At 46.0% G+C, this 21,886-nt stretch overlaps 1 protein-coding gene across 2 annotated transcripts in view; it reads left to right on the forward strand.

The window, feature by feature from the left end:
- SLC38A10 (solute carrier family 38 member 10) overlaps positions 1-21,886 on the forward strand; it is an 81,446-nt gene that overhangs the window by 37,738 nt on the left and 21,822 nt on the right. For both annotated transcript variants that reach the window (XM_083489914.1, XM_083489913.1), the window contains exon 11: positions 17,671-17,827. In XM_083489914.1, coding sequence (XP_083346040.1) covers positions 17,671-17,827 — 157 coding nt within the window. The remainder of the gene's footprint in view (positions 1-17,670; positions 17,828-21,886) is intronic.

Raw genomic sequence — 21,886 nt, forward strand, 5'->3', positions numbered from 1 at the left:
CACACAGCTAGCAGTGTTTGTGTGCATGCATGCAAGGAAGCACACATTTTAGCCTGGGTAACCTTGGAATGCCCCCGCTTTTATCACTTGCAGCCTGAGAAGCACATTAATAGCTGCCTGCAGTCTCTGGGCCAGTGTGCTCCATGCCTTAGCATTTCCAGCATGGGAATTGCATGCAGTATTAAAAGACCTTAAGAGCCCCACTGTTTCAACTTGGAACCGTCCTTAGCATTGTGTGCCCTGTTGCTGACCGTTGACTTCCGGGTTCCAGCAAAACAACAACAAATGATTCATAAGAAAAGAAATATGCATACAGATGCAGTGTTGTTAGAATAATATATTTCTCTTTGTTCTAAGCATTTTTAATATAAAAAGCCCACCTTTAAAGTCCTGGTTCATTCAAAGAATATTACCATATTTACTTGAAAGTAATGTGCACTTTTTTGGCCAAATTACACTTGCGAAAATTAGAGTGCGCATTAGATTTGGTGGTGCATTTACATTCGCCAGCAAACCCTTTTTGGGTTTCAAGGTTTTTAAAATTGAGGTGTGCGTTAGATTCATGTAAATACTGTACTTTCGTGCCACTTTCAACTTTTTCTTCCTTCAAGACTGGCTTCCATCTTTTCATTTCCCCCTCTACTGCACTACTTTAAAAAAAATGGAATTGAAATCAAGGTGGGCTTGTCATTCTCTCTGACCATAATTTAAATATTCTCAGGCATGCTGTCATTGCTCTGAGGTTAAAGGTCTGCTAGTGCTTAGCAGTGGAATAGGGGTTTTTGGGGGGGGGCCTTAAATATGTAGGTTTTTAAAGTCAGTATAGAATATTTTGTCATGTCAGTGCCATGAATGCAAAGCTGCAATAGGGCATTGAAGTTATTCACCTGAGCTGTGATCAGAACTGGAAGGGTGCCTACCTACGCCTTTCATGCTTTTGCTTGCATATATGCTGTGTTAATCAAGAAGGATTTTTTGAACGACCTTGCTGTGCAGGAGCAGGATGTTCAAGCTCCAGGGATGTCCTGTTCCTCCACTACCGTATCGTGTCCAAAATATAATTTTTACCTTCCCACTTCTCTGGGAGATCTCGACAGCTTTTGCATCTCAAACGTGGAGAAGATGCAGAGGCTATTATTGAGACATGACTTTGCAGAGAGGCATTGGGGGGTTTGCATCGCTGTACAGAACTTGCTCATTCCTTCCATCTTTAGTTGCCCCATATCATTCCACCATGTGATCCACATTACCTTGTGCCAGCGCCAAAGAGTAAGCAAGTTGGGCAGGCCATTTGGGCCAATCGTTGGTCCTGATCTAATGCTACGTTAACTATAGGTAGAGGCCTGAACTCTAGCCTGGGCTTTTGGAGGGAAGGAGCATGTCTGTCACAAGGTGCTCTTTTATGCAGGTTGAGTGGAAGACTTCCACACAGCAAAATAAATACACACACACACACACACACAGAGTTATATTAGCTGCCCAGAGACAAGTGTCAGCTGCTTCCCAGTCAAAAAACTTGGGGCTTGCTGACTGCTTGACCCTGGCAGGCCAGTGACAAGGCAAGCAAAGCGGAAATGTCTGTCTTGAAATAAATTACCATTCTGCACAGAACACTAGGCCAACAGGTTATGCAGGCCAACCAGGGATTCTTCGGCTGTGTGCTTGTGCACAGCTTCAGGAAAGACATCTCTCCTGTGTCAACAGCTAAAAGAAAGCCATGATTCCAGTTTGGTTTTGTGGAAATGTACTTTTCACACTGCAATATGTGGCTTGCTGGTGGTGGTAGTAATCAGGATCTGTTGAAGGGGGTTGGGAGGTGTCTGAGGAGAGACAGCAGTAGGGATATTGTGATTAGGAACTAGTGGGAAACTTGACCAAGGAAACACTATGGTGCCTGACCCATCTACACATTTCCTGAACTTTCTCAATAATGTGGGCCATTCCATTATATGTGCATACAGAATAGAGTTCTTCAGGGTTGTCTTAAAAGGGGAAAGTGACTGGCCTACCTGTTGCTTACTCACCAAATCCAGGCCTAACCTTTTCATGACCTACTTTCCGTTCCTTTTGTGTTACCGTCTCTCTGCCTATTATTATTATTATTATTATTATTATTATTATTATTATTATACTGCCCTATCCCCAAAGGTCTCAGGGCGGTTCACATAAAAGGATCACAGTATATAAAATAAAAAATTAAAACAATAACCCAGTAATGCTCCCCCCCAAAAGAGCCACGTTTTAAAAGGGTATGGGATATTGATCAGGTCAACCAAAGGCTTGGTTAAAAAGGAATGTTTTTACCTGGAGCCTAAAGGTGCATAATGAAGGCGCCAGGCGAACTTCCCTGGGGAAAGCATTTCACAGACGGGGAGCCACTGCAGAGAAGGCCCATTCTCATGTTTCCACCCTCTGGACCTCTTGAGGAGGAGGCACATGAAGGAAGGCCTCAGGAGATGATCTCAGCGTCCGGGTAGGTTCATATGGAAAGAGGCGGTCCTTGAGGTATTGCAGTCCTGAGCCATTTAAGGCTTTTATAGGTCAAAGCCAGCACTTTGTATTGGACCCGGAAACTACCGTATTTTTCACTCCATAAGACACACTTTTTCCCTCTTAAAATCTAAGGGGAAATGTCTGTGCGTCTTACGGAGTGAATGTGTGGTCCCTGGGGCTGGGGGGGGGGGCTAGGCTTCCCCCGCCAGCCCCGACCTCTTTGGGGCTGGTGGGGGAAAGCCGGGCTTCCCTCACCCTAGCCCCAAAGAGCAGGTCGAAAGGAACCCGAAGCCTCCGGAGCGCAGCGGGAACTCCCACCGAGCTCCAGAGGCTTTGGGTTGCCTTCACTGAAAGCGACTGAACGCACTTTGAATGCACTGAACACACCTTGTTTTAGAGGGGGAGAACAAGAAAAAAATATTCCAAATTTGTGCCGACAGTTTGCCTTCTAGTTAGTATACCTCATCAGCTGTTTGTAGTATAGTCCTGCTGTATTGATAGTGTTGTAAAAGCACCCTGAACATTTTTTTAATTGAAGGGCAGCACATAGTTCATTAAAACAAACTAGTTTTACAAACGAGCTTGTTCCTATGAGTGAATGAAACCCCCCTCAGTTGAGAGGTCTCTCTCTCTCTCTCTCTCTCTCTCTCTCTCTCTCTCTCTCTCTCTCAGCTCATGAACTTCCATTTACAAAGACTGGCCCATTTGCCAGTCATGGGACTATACCAGAGACTGGGTGCTCTGTACCAAAGGATGGTGTATGTTTCACAGTTCAAGGTGGATCCTGGAGGAGGCGAGTGAAACATGTGCTCTCCCCCCCTCCAACTCGGAACCATTCCTATGGGGGGGAGGGGAAAATACATCCCCAGATGTTTTTGTTGGCCGGGAAAAGGGTGTCTAATTCTGCCAACTGGAGTTGTTAATTATTACAGACAGCTGGTCAGTCAACAGCTGGCAGTGAGCCAGAGACCAAGAACGGCAGCTTGGATTAAGTGGCACGGGTAGCTCAGCTGAAAAGCTCGGGATGCTGGAAATATGATTGAGTAACTGAGCAACATGGGGAAGTGTACAGACCCTGGGCTAGGCTTGCAGAGGCGCAGATGACCTGGGAAGCTCCCCTTTTGCTGTGATTCCTGTTGTAGGCCTGTATCCTCACTTAGCATGGTGGGCCAGACCTAGGGGCAGACTGAAGGTTCGAGAAAGTTGCTTGAAGGTCTGCAAGCAAAAATGCTTGATTTGTGGTGATGAAGAAGAGGGGTTTGGATTTGATATTCCACTTTATCATTACCCTAAGGAGTCTCAAAGCGGCTAACATTTCCCCCTCCCTCCCCCACAACAAACACTCTGTGAGGTGAGTGGGGCTGAGAGACTTCAGGGAAGTGTGACTAGCCCAAGGTCACCCAGCAGCTGCATGTGGAGGAGCAGGGAAGCGAACCCGGTTCACCAGATTACGAGTCCACCGCTCTTAACCACTACACCACACTGGCTCTCATGATGGGGAAATGTTAGCCGCCTTTCTCTCTTGAAAGGCTTCCTGAAGCAAGAGCAAAGTCACTGAGAGAGGCAAGAGAGAATTGCATACATAGGCTATTCTTTTTTATATATACAGTGGTACCTCAGATTACATACGCTTCAGGTTACAGATGTTTCAGGTTACAGACTCCGCTAACCCAGAAATAGTGCTTCAGGTTAAGAACTTTGCTTCAGGATGAGAACAGAAATTGTGGCGTGGCGGCAGCAGGAGGCCCCATTAGCTAAAGTGCTTCAGATTAAGAACAGTTTCAGGTTAAGAACGGACCTCCGGAACAAATTAAGTACTTAACCCGAGGTACCACTGTATTATTAGATTTGTACCCCGCTTTTAGAACAGAGCTCTCAAAGCGGATTACAACATTCATAAAGTACAACCCTTCCATGAAATACCTGGTCCTTTACAAATTAAAGCACTGAAGGAAATTCGTGAGGATAGATGTTTGGGGTGGGGAGAAATGTAGTGATTCTTCTCTGACACTGGTTAGCAGACGAAAAGGCAGAAGCCAACACGCCTAGAAACGCTTGCGATCAGGTAGCATGAGACGTAGCCATCTTGTAGCAGCAAATGCAGAACACTGTGACTCTCTTTTTTTCTTCTTAAAAGGACCACATTTCTAAGCATTGCAGGTTTGCACAAAAGTTTTGCATCCGTGGCAGTGTATGCTAAACCTTTGCAAAGTCAACAAGATGGTTAAGCTGAGTTTTCACACCTGCCTGGCCCATTCAGCCCTTCTTCTATATAGGTGTTCACATTTTCCATTCACTTCTTAAATTTGCAAATTTTGCAGCCATCACTCCTCCCCCACCCCAGCTGGATCAATGTGGAATGCTTAAGGAATTGCATCTGGTTGTTGTTGTTGTTGTTGTTGTTGTTTTTCATCACCGTTATCATTAGTCTGGAAGTCTAGATTCATACATGGCTAAAAGGCTCTGTGTTGCACTGCTCACTTGACAGCTAGCACCTCTTTTAGACTAATGATGTCTGAGGATCAAGCTACATGTCACATTGCAGCTGTGTGTAATACTAGCCCAACAGACCCTTCTACGTTGCGAAGCTCGGTGCGTTTGAGGCCCAGAATTGCAAGATAAACATGGGTTTGGAACAATGGTGGGGATAAAGCGAGTGGCAGAGAAGGGTTAAGCATTCCCTTCCTCCCCCCTCGCCACTCTTTCTCTAGTACAAAGCGCCTTCTCCCAAGGGCACTTTGCAGTAGAGAAGGTCGTGTTAACATTACATGTGGCTTTCTGTCACATAGTTTGGCCCTTGAACAATCTGTAACGAAATAGCCACCAACTAAGAATAAGCTTCCTGGATCAGGCTCTGGGTCCATCAGCGTCCCGTTTCCAGCGATGACCCATCTGGGAAGCCCATGAGCGTGGCATGAAGGTGAAAGTTCCTCCCTGCTGTATTTATCCATGTTCTGGAATTCAGAGTTCCAGTTACAGATAGGTAGCCGTGTTGGTCTGCCATAGTCAAAATAAAAAAGTTCCTTCCAGTAGCACCTTAAAGACCAACTAAGTTAGTTAGCTGGAATTCAGAGTTGCAAGTGAGATCTGGCACAAACCATTTTGGCTTGGAGGGCTTCTGTTCAGTGTGGGTCCAGGCCCTCTTTCAGAAAATATTCAGTCCATTCCGCTGCCCCTGGGTTTTGCATTCCCCACTCCCACCCACACAGCAACAGACAATCAGCATTCTGCAGCTACTGAGCATTCCCAGTCCTTACTGGGCTACTTCCACCCCATATTTATATTTATTTATATTTATATTATTTATATTTATATTTGCATTTATTTATATTTGCATTTATTTATATTTATATTTGCAAGCCCTGGGATTTCCAGGAGAATGCAGATATCTCCCACTTGTTTGACAGTAGCCCCTCTTTGGCTGAAAAAGTGTCAAAACACAGTATCTGAGATTGCCGTTAGTATATGTTGTTGTTCTAGGTTCCTTTGGGAGGGAAGGGACCTAGAATGGGAGATGGGAGGAGAGGAAGGAAAAGTCCAGTCGTGCAAGCTGAAGTCCGCTCTGTAACCCTTGACTTTCTGTGGTTGCTGAGCATGTTCAGTTCTCATTGGAATGTGTTGGAGGGTTCCCCTAAAGTTTTTGCTTTTTGTTTCTTGTGTCTGTAAAACTGGGGTCCCCCAAGCCTGCTGATGGTGTGGGTGGAGGAGTAATGTGGTTTTGGAACTTGATATAAATATATTAGTATACAGTGGTACCTCTAGTTACGAACTTAACTTGTTCCAGAGGTCCGTTCTTAACCTGAAACTGTTCTTAACTAGAGGCGTCCTTCCGCTAATGCGGTCTCTTGCTGCCGCTGTGCCGCTGGCACACGATTTCCATTCTCATCCTGGGGCAAAGTAATCAACTCAAGGTAACTCTTCCAGGTTAGCGGAGTTTGTAACCTGAAGCGTTTGTAACTCGAGGTACCACTGTAATTAAATATATACTGTTTCTGAACATGCAAGTTTTGTTTCGTTGTCATGGCTGAGAGCTCTGTTTTCCATGAATTTGGCTCACCTTTTTTTCAACCACCTGAGCTAGTTACCACCATCACTTCCTGTGACATTACCAAAGCTATGTTTTGCATGAAACAGTATGAACTTCTGTCTGCTCTGAACTTACCGCCTACCAGTTTTACTGGACAACCCCCAAGTTCTGCTATAGTCTTCTATCATCTCCCCCTTTGTCGCCTCCCCCCTGCCCCTGCTAAAAATCCCCAAATGCTTTCTTTGTTCCCAAGTCCTTGACTGCTGTGGCTGTTCTTCCTAATGTCTTTTCCAGTGAGATAAAGCTTTTCTGAGAAAGGGCAACATGAACTGTTTGCAGCATTCCAAATGTGGCTGGATGTCAAGCGCGCTTCCCTGCCAAAGGAGTGCACATAGCAGATAGTTAAGCATTTATGGTCAAAGATACCACTTACAGTCGCTTCTTCAGCTCTGGATAGCTATGCACACCCACCCAGCATCTATAGAGCAGTTGCAGCAACAGGGGACCCTCCCCCAGTTTATGTATCTTCCTCAAACGGGCTGCATGCACGCAGCTGGAGACTGTGCCTGCGCGGAAACCTCCTCTGTTCCTCCCTTTTCAATCCCCTCCTGGTTTGGGGGGACAGTGCTGTAGGAGAGGGTGGGGAAGCACCAGGCCCTGTAGATCTCTACAGCTTATTTTGAATTTCAGTAATACTTTGCACTCCTCCATGTCAGATTCTCTATGCTTCACAGATCAATCTGGAACTGGAGAGCAGTTCAGAAAATGCATAATACTTAAGTGTTCTAGGCCAGCTGCTTTTTCTATGCACCTGACAGCATTTTCGCATGCATGCTCGTGATTCAGCAGATCAGCGTGATTTCCCTCCTGGCATAGTGATTCCCATCATACAGTGAAAGTGCATGTCCAAAGAGCAAGATCACACCTCTGTGGGATGAAGGAGGAGCCTTTTGTTTAAAGCCAAATTTACCTTCACTACGTGAGAAAAGCGGTTGCTTCCTGCTCAGTTGTGGGTTGGTTTGTTTTTGGAACCCCCTCCCCCACTGCTGCCGTTGCAGGATTACAGTGGTACCTCGGGTTAAGTACTTAATTCGTTCCGGAGGTCCGTTCTTAACCTGAAACTGTTCTTAACCTGAAGTACCACTTTAGCTAATGGGGCCTCCTGCTGCTGCCGGAGCACGATTTATGTTCTCATCCTGAGGCAAAGTTCTTAACCCGAGGTACTATTTCTGGGTTAGCGGAGTCTGTAAGCTGAACCGTATGTAACCTGAAGTGTACGTAACCCAAGGTACCACTGTATTGCCCGCCCCCCATCACCAACAGCTGCTGTTGCATTTCCAGGGACAAAACCTGCCCCCATAGGGGTTTGTGTACACTTGGTTCCATATGGAACCAAGAGTGAGTTTGATACTGGTATGATACTGCTTTAAACTTAGAGTGCAGATGAGGCTTCGTGTTTCCATTCCTGAAGCTTTCAGGAGGCTCCCCTTTGCTCTTGATTCGGTGTCTCTCCCTCCCCCCCCCCCAAACATTGTGGTTGGGCAGGTGGAGGAAGACAAGCGTTTGAATATGAGCTCTTTTGTGATTCTCAAGGTACCTATTAGGCCAAATCACCACTGGAATTTACTTTGGGAACTCCCCTCTTGGCCTCTCATTCCCTGAACCTGGAAATCATTCCTGCTCTTTCCTTGCACCCAACATCTGCTGCTGCTGTTATATCCACAAGGCTCCAGGGGACCCCCCCCCCCCACTTTCCTCAGCTGTGGCCCCTGATGTCCTCCGTCTGGGAATGATTCCCTGACCTCGCGTCGCACCTCAGCCTTCCCAAGCATCTACTTCAGTTCATTGTCATTCTGCGACTGTCCTCCCACTATCACCCACGGGTGACACAGAAGCACGCCAAGTTCCTTTATTTTTATTTAAGTGCTCTCACCCACCATCTTGTTAATTACTTTGCTGGCATTACGGGAAGCTCAAGAAAAAGAGGCCATTTTTCTTCCCTTTTCCATTGAGGTCACTTCTGCTCATTGCCTACAGATGCCTTGTCATCTCCATTATATTTAACGGTCTTGTCACCTGCAAATCGGAAGGGGACTTTTAAAGACGTTAACCCTTTCAGAAAGCTTGTGCTTGGAATATGTCTTTTTTCCGTCTTCTTCTGGGAATTAATAAATCAGGCTTTTCTCTGAGGTGATGATGAGAAACATGAAGTTCTAGGGTAGCTTGGCAGGGAGGGGCCGGGGGTATCACAACACTGGTCAACCTTTCCAGGTTAATCTATACGTAATGTGCGGAAGGGTTTGGTGAGGGCGACAAAGTCTCTGGCAGTAGGTTGGCCAAGCCGCTTGGCTGTCACAAGAGAGTAGGGGCAGTCTGAGGGGCCTGAGTTGTTAAGATCCTAAGAGCCGAGTTGCCATTGGCTGAACTGTTCCAGACTTACAGAGGGGGTATGACAGGGAAAAGGACCCCAAGGAAGGCAAGGAGGGGCAGAGCAAACAAGGGCCTATCAAAGGAATGTTGGGAGTGGTTCAGAGAACGAATTGAAGGCCAGGAGATAGAGGATGTGAGGAGCTAGAAACTGAGAATGGGAGGTGGAAGGGAGAAGAGGGAAAACTGCAGGAACTTGCAGAAGCACAGAAGGCAGAACTTTATATATTGGTTTGAAATGCCAGATTTGGCTGAAGCAGGGATGCAGATGGCACTGTGGTCTAAACCACTGAGCCTCTTGGGCTTGCCGATCGTTAAGTCGGCAGTTCAAATCCGTACAATGGGGCCTGCCAACCTAGCAGTTCAGTAGCATACCAGTGCGAGTAGATAAATAGGTACCGCTGTGGTGGGAAAGTAAACGGCATTTCCATGTGCTCTGTTACTTGTCACAGTGTCTCATGTGTCAGAAGCGGTTTATTTTTTAATTTTTTTATATATAATTTTCATTATTACCATATCCAAAATCACATTCACATTCAAATATACATTTCCACCGTTAATATATTTATTTTAATTAAAGCATTCAGCGACTTCCCTTCTTCCCCTTATCTGGTTCTTTTCATTTTCCCACCATTCCTGCATATTCTTACTTATCCATTTAGATCAATTTCCAGAAGCGGTTTAGTCATTCTGGCCCCATGATGCAGAAGAACTGTCTGTGGACAAATGCCGGCTCCCTCAGCCTGAAAGTTGAGATGAGCGCCACACCCCACAGTCAAATTTGACTGGACTTAACCATCCGGGGGTCCTTTATCTTTACCTTGGCTGAAGCCCTCTTAGTCACGCTAAATGTTATGAGCTAGGCAGCTGACCAAGGCCAGGCAAACACTGGAGACATTACTTCTGAAGAAAAGATCCTGAAATGTGAATGATGGGATGCTTGAGTGAATGATGGGGTCGTTGAGTTTTCAGCTTTGAGTATGTCGGGAGGTGAAGCGAGGCTTTTGGGTGTGTTGGCTCTATACTTAATGAGATTGATACACCGGAGAAGCCAAATAAAGTTAATTTCCCACAAAGGACAGGACAGGACAGGCTTGCGGAGGAGAGAACAGCACGTGCAGCCGGAGCTCTGCTTTCTGTTTGGCTGCGGCTGTGCTCACGGCTGAAGAGAGAAGCTACTTTCTAAAGCGAATGGTGGCTTCTCTTATCAGCAGTGGGGGTTGCAGAAACCAAATCAAAAGCAGAGAAAATAAAGCTCCAGCTGCTCTCTCGCATGCACATAGCCCGTCTTTGGGTCTTAGCCAGCGGTGTTTGCACCCTGCTTCTATTTCTACTGCTTTGTACTTCTAAGTGGAGAACTGTCCACAAAAGAGAATAAGCTTCATTTGGCTTCTCAGGTGTTTTGATCTTTATCGATTGGGAAGAAGGCAGCACGTCTAGCCTTGGAAACTCCAAATGCCTGACTTCAAGTCTGTGATATAACTGCAAGCTGTGGTTGAGCATCCTAACTCGGTCCTGTTTTCAGCATCTCACACACATGCACACTCCACCACCTTTGCCATGGGGAAGGACCATAGTGATGGTAGAGCTCCTGCTTGCATGTAGAAGGTCATCAGTCCAATCTCTGGTAGGTAAAGGACCCCTGACCATTAGGTCCAGTCGTGGCCGACTCTGGGGTTGCGGCGCTCATCTCGCTTTATTGGCTGAGGGAGCCGGCGTACAGCTTCCGGTTCATGTGGCCAGCATGACTAAGCCGCTTTTGGCAAACCAGAGCAGCGCACAGAAACGCCGTTTACCTTCCCACCAGAGCAGTACCTATTTATCTACTTGCACTTTGACGTGCTTTTGAACTGCTAGGTTGGCAGGAGCAGGGACCGAGCAACGGGAGCTCACCTCGTTGCGGGGATTCGAACCGCCGACCTTCTGATTGGCAAGTCCTAGGCTCTGTGGCTTAACCCACAGTGCCACCCGCGTCCCTCCAATCTCTGGTATCTCCAGCTAAAAGTATTGGGTAGATGGTGTTGGGAAGAACTGTTATAAGAAAGAAAGACCAGCAGCCACATTGAAGTAGAAACTGAAGTGCCTCTCCCTCAGGAGTTTGTCTCTCCTTTATTGAATGCCACCCTCCTTCCTGTTCACACTTTAATCTCTGAAGAACCAATAGTGTGTCACACCAAAAGGACCTCTGGCTCGAGAGCTTGGAGAGTCCCTGCCAGTCCAAGCAGACAACACTGGGATTGAGGCACTGATGTTCTGACCCTGGTACAAAGAGGCTTCTGGTGTTGGGGAAACTTGTGCTCAATGATAGAGCACAAGCTTTGCATGGAAATTGTCCCAAGCTCAGTCCTTGACATCTCAGTTCAGGTTGGGAAAGGCTCGTTCCTGATTGAAAGCCTTGAAAGCTAAGCAGTCCTTGAGGACAATAAGGAACTAGATTGTGCCACTCGTCTTCCTTCTTATAATGCCCTACATTCTTCATTTATTTTTTTACCTAGCATTGCTCAGGGATTCTAAGGCACCAAAGAACTCGGTGCAGTTTTGAAATCAATCAAAATGGCACCCAATTTGTATCTAAACATAGACGAAAACCTACCCTTTTATCTCAGGAACCTTCATGCAAAATTTGTTTACAACATCTTAAGAGGTGTCCAAATGCACAGCAAACAAACAACTTCCCAAAATATATCGCAGATTCACTTTCTATTGTTCTTCTGCCATGCCTTTTCTCCAAGAAGCCTAGGGAATTGTGCACCTTTCCCCTGCCCTTAATCTTCACAACAACGCTGTGAGGTAGGTTAAGCTGGGAAAAGGGAGGTTTACTTTGATGGTCACAAGAAATGTCAGTAGCTGTCTGCTCAAATATCAGCAGTTTGGGGATACTATAATACTGGTTTTAACAACTGATAGTTTTAAGGCAAGGCAGATGTATTAGATGGGGGGGGGCTGAATTGCTTAATAGTCTGCTTTGTATAAAGCAGAAAAAGTAAGACAGATTCAAACTCAGGTTTGAGGACTTGTATGCAGGCCTACCAGGGAATATTTTTTCAATCTTTCAGGATAAGTGGGTGCACGTCTCCCCTTCCTTCCCTGCCCTTTTTCCTTTATCTGACTCATATCTATCATGAATTAAACTTGTGCAATAAGACAAGTGATACACACAATGTCGGTTTTGGGTTTTCATGGAAGGATGGATGTGAGTCAGTAAACCATGTAAAGCAATTCTGTGTGAATTCGTTTTTAGAGGTGCTAACCTGGACTCGGAGCACAATATAGGAGAGGACTGAAGTTTACTGACAGGGTTTCTGCAGCAGGGAATTTGCCTGTTTTTGTCTGGCTCTGCACAAGGTTTCAGCCTCACAAGTGCAAATTTTGGTATGGACCGTGAGGGTTTTCTTTGATAGGCCAACTGTACTGGATGATTTTGGCTCTTTGGGGCACTGTGTCCTATGGTAAAAGCTGGCCTCCTGCTCTTCGTATATTCCTGTTCTGATCAATAATGATGAAGACGTTCTGCTTATTTAGTGAGGAAAAGAAGGAGGGAAAGTGAATAGTCTGAAAGTGCATCATTCTCGAACGTGTTTTGTTGCTTTAGGAACCATTCGCAGAAATTCTGTGTTCTTTCTCTACGCCGTTCCTTTGCTGAGAGCTGACACAAACCTTGTTTTCACTCATGCTCCCAATGCAGAGGCCTCAGATCCCTTAGCTTTCAGGAAGCAGTCAAGGGCAGTGCTAAGGGCAGAACATACAGAAATGTGCAGCCTGACAAGATGTTGGCTTTTCCTGCACACCCGTTCCATGAAGTCACGCTCCTGTGGGAATGGTTGACCATTTTGCTGCCTTTTCCTTCATGACTCTGGCCAAGGATTTGGCCCCTTCACTGCCTCGAGTCTGTAGGATGGGTTATCAAGAGACCTTCCACTTTGGCTGACATTTAGCTCTCTTAATCTCGCAAGTTTCATTCTCCAGAATGGCTGAATACCTGACCAAATTTTCAGTTCATCCATGTCTTTGTCCTTACTCTGTTCTCTTCCTCCACGGATGTCTTCTTCCATCAAAACCCTTCATCCCCCCGACCTGCTTGTCTGGGTCTCAGTGTTCCGTTTCTCAAGGGCAAATCTTGTCAATCCCTGTCTCAAAAGTGTCTTTCATTTTCTCCTTGAGCATGGACCACCTGTTCCCACAATTTTTAAAACATTTTTTGCAGAACTCCTCATTTGATGCCCTGCAAAAATCTCTTCCCTAATAAAATCTGTGAGAAACTGGTTGTTGAAGCTAATTCTATGAAATGCCTATACAGTGGTGCCCCGCAAGACGAATGCCTCGCAAGACGGAAAACCCGCTAGACGAAAGGGTTTTCTGTTTTTGAGCTGCTTCGCAAGACGATTTTCCCTATGGGCTTGCTTTGCAAGACGAAAACGTCTTGCAAGTGTTCCGATTTTTTTTCACTCCCCCCCTTTTTTCTAAGCCGCTAAGCCGCTAATAGCCTTTTAGCCGCTAATCCGCTAAGCCTTTAATAGCCGCTAAGCCTTTAATAGCCGCTAATAGCACTAATCCGCTAAGCCGCTAATAGGGTTGCTTCGCAAGACGAAAAAACTGCTAGACGAAGAGACTCGCGGAACGGATTAATTTCGTCTTGCGAGGCACCACTGTAACTGATTGCCATCTGGCCTTTTGCTGGCCCATCCTCTGTGAAGAACTTTGCCACTTCTCCTCTCTTCCTCCTCTACCCTTTGCATGCTCTGCAACCTTCCCCATTTTTAATCCATTCTATCTTCTTGTTATATACAGTGGTACCTCGGGTTAAGAACTTAATTCGTTCTGGAGACCCGTTCTTAACCTGAAACTGTTCTTAACCTGAGGTACCACTTTAGCTAATGGGGCCTCCCACTGCCGCCACGCCGCCACAGCCTGATTTCTGTTCTCATCCTGAAGCAAAGTTCTTAACCCGAGGTACTATTTCTGGGTTAGCGGAGTCTGTAACCTGAAGCGTATGTAACCTGAAGCATATGTAACCCGAGGTACCACTGTATATCCTTAATTTAAGATAGTGTTTCCCCATAAATAAAAAGAGCACAGGAAACACTTGGCTGTGAATACTGCACAGTGTAACATTAGACTGTACTGAGGATCCCTGGGCTGTAAAATGGAGAATATAAAAAAGTGTGTATGCACTACACACATACACACACTTTTCCTAGCATGCGTTAGGTAGACTGGGGCATCACAAAGGTTAAACAGAGCTGCTGTCGTAGTACTAAAGCTGCAGACCAACTGGTGTTGAGTGTGTAGCTCATCAACTGATTGGATGGTGAATTCAGCCCTGCACAGTCAAAATCAAACAGGTAGATTTGCCTATTTGAAGATCTTGCTGCCTCTGAACGCAGAATGTGGCTGGGGTTGTATGAGCATTCAGTCCTGTTCTGTGAATGAAAGTTTGACATCCTTGTTAGAAGAGTGCAGTTCAGGGGCCACTGTTCCTGGTTAGTCAAGAGGGCCGAACCACTTGAGAGAAGCCTTTTAGGGTGTCTGCCTCCCAGTTGGCAGTGGTGCAAGGGTCTCAATGGCTGCCACTTCTCTGCAGTGAGCTTTGGTGCCTTCTTACTAGCACCTTCTACAGGGAACATCTCTTTCATTTCAAAATACAGTCGTACCTCGGAAGTCGAACGGAATCCGAATGGAACGTTAGGAAACCAAAGTGCGGCTTCCAATTGGCTGCAGGAAGCTCCCGCAGCCAATCGGAAGCCCCGCCAGATGTTTGGCTTCCAAAAGAACATTCGGAAACTGGAACACTCACTTCTGGTTTTCGATCGTTCGGGAGGTGGAACGTTCGACTCCCAAGGCTTTTGGGAGCCGAGGTACGACTGTATGAAAGAAGACTAGTCCAACTTGGAGGTATTCTGCTTGATCTGCGAGCCCTTGGAGGAGGGAGAGTGCGTGACCTGAGGCTTCCTTATACCTTAACCAGCCCTTTTCTGCATCCCTGTTGACTTCTTTGCCACCTTCTGGCCAGTATTACTGGCGTGGTTTTTTGATAGTGCCTTCTTGGTTCTCCCAACACCTGTAATAGTGGCATCGTTGACATGCAGGCCAGGTTCCGTGTAAAGCCCTTGCAGTGACAATTACAGTGATTAACTAGGTAAAAATAATACATCAGAGTTTAATTAAATCTCCTTTACTGTCAGCCAACAATCCACCCGCTCGTCTCTCTCTCTCTGCCAGTACCCTTTTTCATTTGGAGTTTGGCAGCTCTGCTGCTCAAGCGAGGCAAACGCTCCTGATGCCCATATTGTTTATCCGTTATTATTGTGTATCTGCTCAGCTGATCACCCCTATCCAGTAGCCCATAAATTACTGAAACTTCAAGGGATAGCTTAAATCAAAGTGCAATATGTGTGGGTATATTCCAGTACAAGCAATGAAACTGCTGTAATGACCAGGAAAGTCCAGAATTCTGCTGCCTTAGGAGGCAAGACCCCTCTAATTTTGCAACTAAATCCCACAATCAGTCATGAAAATTAAAACGATATTGCGCGCATTTGCATAATCTACTCGCAAAAAATCTTAGGATAGAGATTAATTTAGTGGGGAAGAATACAGAATGGAAGGAACGTGGAGCGGAGAAGTCCTTCTTCCGACAATCAGGAAAGTACTGTATTTTTTGCTCTATAAGACTCACTTTTTCCCTCCTAAAAAGTAAGGGGAAATGTATGTGCATCTTATGGAGTGAATGCAGGCTGCGCAGCTATCCTAGAAGCCAGAACAGGAAGAGGGATCGCTGCTTTCACTGCGCAGCAATCCCTCTTGCTGCTCTGGCTTCTGAGATTCAGAATATTTTTTTTCCTGTTTTCCTCCTCCAAAAACTAGGTGCGTCTTATGGTCTGGTGCATCTTATAGAGCGAAAAATATGGTACTTCTTGGTTTGGTTTTAATCCTGAATCATCAGCTCATGTTGTTGCCTTGTTTTCAAGTCATCCCCTTCCAGTGATGGCTGGACATCATTTTAAAGTGGAATAAGATTCCCGCCCCCCCCCCTCAAGGATATTTTTGCATCTAATATCAGATTCTGTGCAAATTGGCTAGGTGCTCCAAGCACATTTTAGCTCTTCAGAGCACAGTTAATGGGATCATGCATGTCTGTAGTCCTGTCCTTCCATCTTGCTCTTCTTTGCCTTGTTTAGCAATTGCTGTACACCCTTAGGCCTAGGACACCTGTTCAGGTTCTTCTTCTCTCCTCCCTCGCCTCCTGAATTTCAAATATCAAGTTCGATGCTTCCCCCCCAATTCGGTTGTGACAGGAACTGCATTGTTCAGGGGGGAGACTTTGTAAGATGGGTGCGGGCTTATCCTATGCAGGCAGGGCCCAGAGGAAGGGTGAGAAATCTGGCGCATTTCAGATGTTGTTGGACTCTCCCTTCCCCCTCAGCCCCACCTAGCATGGCAAAGGTGGGGAGGATGAGAATTTGAATTGAACAACCTCTGGAGCACCACAGCTTCCCCACACCCACTGTGCTGAAGTCTCATCAAACCTTTTTGTGGGTCTGTGCATGTTCATTTGCTGCACCTAAGGATATTTTCTCAGATGACAGGGCTGTCATACATCTGGAATGTCCTGGACATAGCTGGAAGTTCACGTTTTTAAAAAATAGCTAAAAACTTTAATTTTGGGGGTGATTATGCACACAAAAAACAAAACAACTTTTGGGTAAAAAAAGGTGGGAGAAGGGAAGGAAGGAAGGAAGGAAGGAAGGAAGGAAGGAAGGAAGGAAGGAAGAAAGAAAGAAAGAAAGAAAAACTTTGTCCCCAAAAGCTCAACCTTTGTGTCCGGATTTTCACTTTTTTGAAATATGGCAACCCTGTCAGATGACAATCTCCAGATTTATAGAAGTTTTATACCTGATCAAGTGATCCTTTATAAGGAATTTCCAACAGCCAAGTTTCTGTATTATTTCTTTATCTGAAGTGTCAAGAAACAAATCGCTGCAAAATATCAGTTGTACACTCCTCATCTGTAAAGTGGTAGTTGTGATTCTTATATCTGACACTGGTGATTAACGAGTTGGGGTGCAATCCAGGAATTAGGCATATGGAAGTATTTGGAAATTTGTGTAGCTTAACAGCACTTACACGGAAGGACTTATGCATGCATAGTTTTCACTGGTAGATTGCACTGTTAGTGAGTTCACTGTAAAGTGCAGTTTTAATGAGACACAATCTATATTGTAGTGCTCCAAGGGAGTTTGTGGTAGTGGTGCTGCTGAAACCCCTGCTGTGGTTGGTTGAACTGCTGTGATGTCACAGAGAGCACTGCCAGGCAGAAAAAAGATAGAAAGAGTCTCCATTGGCTGAGTCGCTGAGAAGGAGGCAACGACAGCAGAAGCAGCAGCAGGGGCTTAGGAAAGGAAAATTCAAGGGACCTGAGAAGGCAGCAGGGCAAGGGAAGCTGGAAGTGTGGAAGAGGGAAAAGTTCTGAATAATATTACAAGAGAAGTTTGTGGCAGGGAGATGAGTGATAAGGGAAACCGGTGGAGTACAGAGGGGAGAGGTGCCTGTGATCAGGAGTTGCAAAGCTGAGAGGTAGAGATGTTAGTTTTGAAATAACCAGCCTAATATTTGGCCCCGGGCTTCTAGTTTCTGTTAGATGTCTTTATTCCACCACCACCCTTCCTTGTACCCTGTCTTTCTTTGTACCTGCCATTAAAAGATCTGAAACATCTCTTGCACAGATCATATTGTGGATTGGCTTGGGAGTACTGGTCATTAGCACGTATACCACCTTATCAGCAACTGAAGACATCCCAGGAAAAATAGAAGCGGTGGAACCAGGCAAGCTCGCAGCAGAAATAAAGAAAGTGTCGGATCAGGACTCTGTGAAAATCTCAGGTACGTGGCACTGTGTTTGGGTGTGGTGTTGTGCCCTTATCTCAAGGGTTTCCACTTGAGCTCCGCTGCCCCCTTCACACCCTCATCAAATCTGCTGCAAAGAGTTGAGCAGGGCTGCCATAGGTCTTGAATTTCCTGGACATATCCGGGATTCGTCTACTGAAAAAAACGTCCAGGTGCATGGCAGCCCATATTGGAAGTGATTTTCCTAAAATATAGCTAAAAAAAACTTGGGGTGGGGTGGAGATTTTGCAAAAAATTAAAATAAAATAAAATAAAGCTCAACACATTACCATATTTTCACTTTTTGAAATATGGCAACTCTAGAGTTGGGAGAATCTCTAGCACCGATTTAGGGGGTGCGCCGGGGGGGGGGGAGAGAAGAGTGGAAGGACATTTACTGGTGGAACAAGAGGCTTTGCCTTACATTGTGTTCCACCCCTAGCTCCAAAAGAGCCAAACAAATGGATTCTTTTCAATACAGTGGTGCCTCGCAAGACGAATGCCTCGCAAGACGGAAAACTCGCTAGACGAAAGAGTTTTCCGTTTTGGAGGTGCTTCGCAAAACGAATCTCCTATGGGCTTGCTTTGCAAGACGAAAATGTCTTGCGAGTTCCTGCGGGGTTTCCCCCCCCTTTTTTCTAAGCCGCTAAGCCGCTTATCAGCTGATCCAGTAAGCCGAAAAGCCGCTAAAAGCCGCTAATAGCGCTAATCCGTCAATGGGCTTGCTTCGCAAGACGAAAAAACCGCTAGACGAAGAGAATCACAGAACGGATTCTTTTCGTCTTGCGAGGCACCACTGTACTACTGCTTCACCTCATCCGCATCTCTGCAGGGTGGTTGTACCCTGTAAACAATTTTTAAAAAAGGGTTTTCAAGAAAGGGTGAATGGTTGTCATCTCAGTTGTTTTCTTAGGATTGTGTGTGTGTGTGTGTGTGTGTGTGTGTTTTGAGATGGCTTGTTAGCATATTATTGTCCTTTTTGGGGGGAGATCTGCAACGTGGGGAGGCCACAGCTTACGGTGCCCCCTGGTGAATTAAGTTAAGAACTACACAAGCGCCCGTTATCAAAGACTCTCTGTGAAGCCTTGAGATAGCACTGTCCAGGCCACCTGTATGAAGGGCACTAGCAGCCAAAGCTGTGCCGTTTCAAGCCTCTCTACTGATGATGTATTTCCCAAGGTTTCAATAGTGGCCCATTCATCATGCTCAAAAGTTATGTAAATTTATGGGAGCCTCCTTTCTTTTTCCTTTCCTCGCCCACCCTCCTTTAAAAAAAAACAAAAACGTGGCATGGATATAAATTTGGAGCTAGTTTTCGTCCTGACAAAGGCTGCGATTATGCTTCAGCTTTGTTTACTGGCTTGCATTATTTATTATTTGTTTACTAAGGTTGCTGATGGAATTATGGCTTGGCACAGCTGCAGTCCCACCTCACAAGGCCATCGCAAGCAGGTGTCTGCTGCCCCTCGACTGCCCCTTAACTCAAGCAAGCCGTATGTTGTTCTCCCCACACACACACCCCGGCACCCTCTTCACCTATTCTTCTTGAGTTGACTGGTTTTTGTTGTTGTTTTGTTCCCAAGTGGCTTAAAAAATCATTGTGAAGACAAAGAATGGAGGCAGTCAGAGGGAAGGCTTTATTCTGTTCCCTTTGAGGCCTTCGCTGTGTTCCTGGTGCAGCCTGGAACTTTTCTGATAGAGCCTTGGCGAAGAAGTTCTCTGCTGGGGTTCACCATCCCCAGCATGTCTAGGCTTTTGTACATACCTTGCCTAGCTGCAAGGCAATACCCTTCCTTCCCCTTCCTATCGCACCCATACCATTTAGAAGAAGAGGGGGGTGACGCTGAATTCAATTACAGAATCTTGGGTAGTTTCAGAGCATCAGCGGCTCAAGAAGCTGCCCAAACTGCCTCTTTAAATGGCAGAAGATCTCTTGCCGCTCACATCTCTTTCTCTGTTAACCTCAGAGGTGTACGAGAAACTGGAAGGTGATCCTTCTGCAGCTAATTGAATCTTGGACTCAGCCCGATACTTGCCACCTGCTCTGATTTTGCTAGGTGCTGGCTGACGTTAAAACATGGCAGTGTGTTGCACTTTCATCCCAAAGAGGGGTTTGTGTGTGTGTGTCCTGTGGGATTTTCTTAAAAGTCCTGAGAATTCCAGCTTTTTAATTTTAGGAATGGAAATTGCCAGCATTTGAAAATAAGCCAAAAGCTTGCTTGTTTGTTTTTGAACCCTCAGGTGCATTGTATTGCAATTCTTGCTACAGTGGTACCTCAGGTTACATATGCTTCAGGTTACATACGCTTCAGGTTACAGACTCTGCTAACCCAGAAATAGTACCTCAGGTTAAGAACTTTGCTTCAGGATGAGAACGGAAATCATGCTCCGGCGGCAGCGGGAGGCCCCATTAGCTAAAGTGGTGCTTCAGGTTAAGAACAGTTTCAGGTTAAGAACGGATCTCCGGAACAAATTAAGTACTTAACCCGAGGTACCACTGTATTTCCTTCAAACAAACAAACAAACAAACAAAAAAGGTAAAGGGTTAAATAAAACACGTCATGCTGAAGGTGGCAAATTTAGGATAGGAATAGCCTATTATAGAGCATAGCTTGCTCACTAGCTGCAGCTCAATATCTTCCTGGCTAGTAAAACTCACACGCAAATTGTTAATTGCAGGCCGCTGAAGTATACAAATTAGCTGTAGTCCTCCAGTTCATAGTATATTTATGATGTGGCCCTCAGGGCTGCAGAGTTGTCCACTCTTGGAATTAAGCAAGCTTGCAGCCTTGGAGGAAGACGAATCACACCTTTCACTTTGGGGGTGCAGCTGTGTAACCCTCCCTTTGCCTCACCCCCATTCTAATACGCATGTTAGCATTGGAATCTAGCTCGTCAGCTTTCCGTCCATTTGTTACCTACTAAGGAGGGGTTTACTGCCGGGACTGGTTTGAGGCCTCTGTTTTCATCTGTGACGCTGACAAATATGATCGAGCCACTCTCTCATGCCACTTACATTATGTGTGAATGTTGTTTGTGCCAACTGGAATGTGATAGAGAAATTTAAGTGAGTGCTTTAGCCATTGTAGGCTTTGCATTATTTTACTAATGTTCTACATTCATTCATTCAGATGTAGAGTCCCATCCCCAAACCTCAGGGCAGGTAAGAGTTTGGGGGTGCAAGTGGGTAAGAGTGCAGAAATAAGATTATTTCATGAAATCCTGCCCCGCTTTGCCAAGTCTACTGTGGGCCGGAGTTCCCAAGCTCACAGTGGGCTGTTGCTGAGAGTGTTTCTCCTTGCCCTTGCTGACTGAACCTGACACAGAGATGGTATCATTAAAGGGCATCCTTAGTAGACCTCAAAGATCATAAAGGAACTTGAGGGAGGGACTGGGGCTCGGTTGTTTAGGGTTTTGCCACTCACAACCAGCACTTCAAATTGTGCCCAGGAGAGAATAGGAAACCGGTTCCAATCACAGAGCATTGCTTTAACGTTCTCCTGGTGGCCCCGGCCAGCCAGCTCCATTCCTGCCGCAGTAGAAATTTCTGGATTGTTGTCAAAGATGGCCACATGTTGTTGAGCTGTAGTTGGTTAGTCTAGTCTTGAGGCAACTGAGGAACGATAGCCACCTGGGGCACTCTGAGTGGAAGGCTCACAGTTTTCTCTCTCCAGTCAGAATGGGCGGGGATGTACCCCTGGCCACCCCAGAACAAGTCGGTTTAAGCCACATGTGTACAAAAGCTCCCTCAGCTACACGCGAGAGGGAACAATGCAGAAAAATAGGCCCTGAGGGAAACCAAACAACAATGAACCCAAGTCCCAAGGCATGCTGGGAGCGGCACTGTTCCACCGGAGTGGCGCTGCTTATTCATCGTGTTTCCGTTCCTCATGAGATTGCCTTTCAAGCAGTTGCTCTCTGTTCCTCGGCCACCTTCCCTCGACCGTGGCTTATTTTGCTCCCCGGGCAGATGCATCCTGTCATTCAAAGCATGCATGGGGCTGCAGCGTTGCTCGGCTGTCCCTGGCGCACCCTCCTCTGGCCCACATCTGTTTC

The sequence above is a fragment of the Podarcis liolepis genome (assembly GCF_965112155.1).
Source record: "Podarcis liolepis genome assembly, chromosome: 2".
NCBI lineage: Eukaryota > Metazoa > Chordata > Lepidosauria > Squamata > Lacertidae > Podarcis > Podarcis liolepis.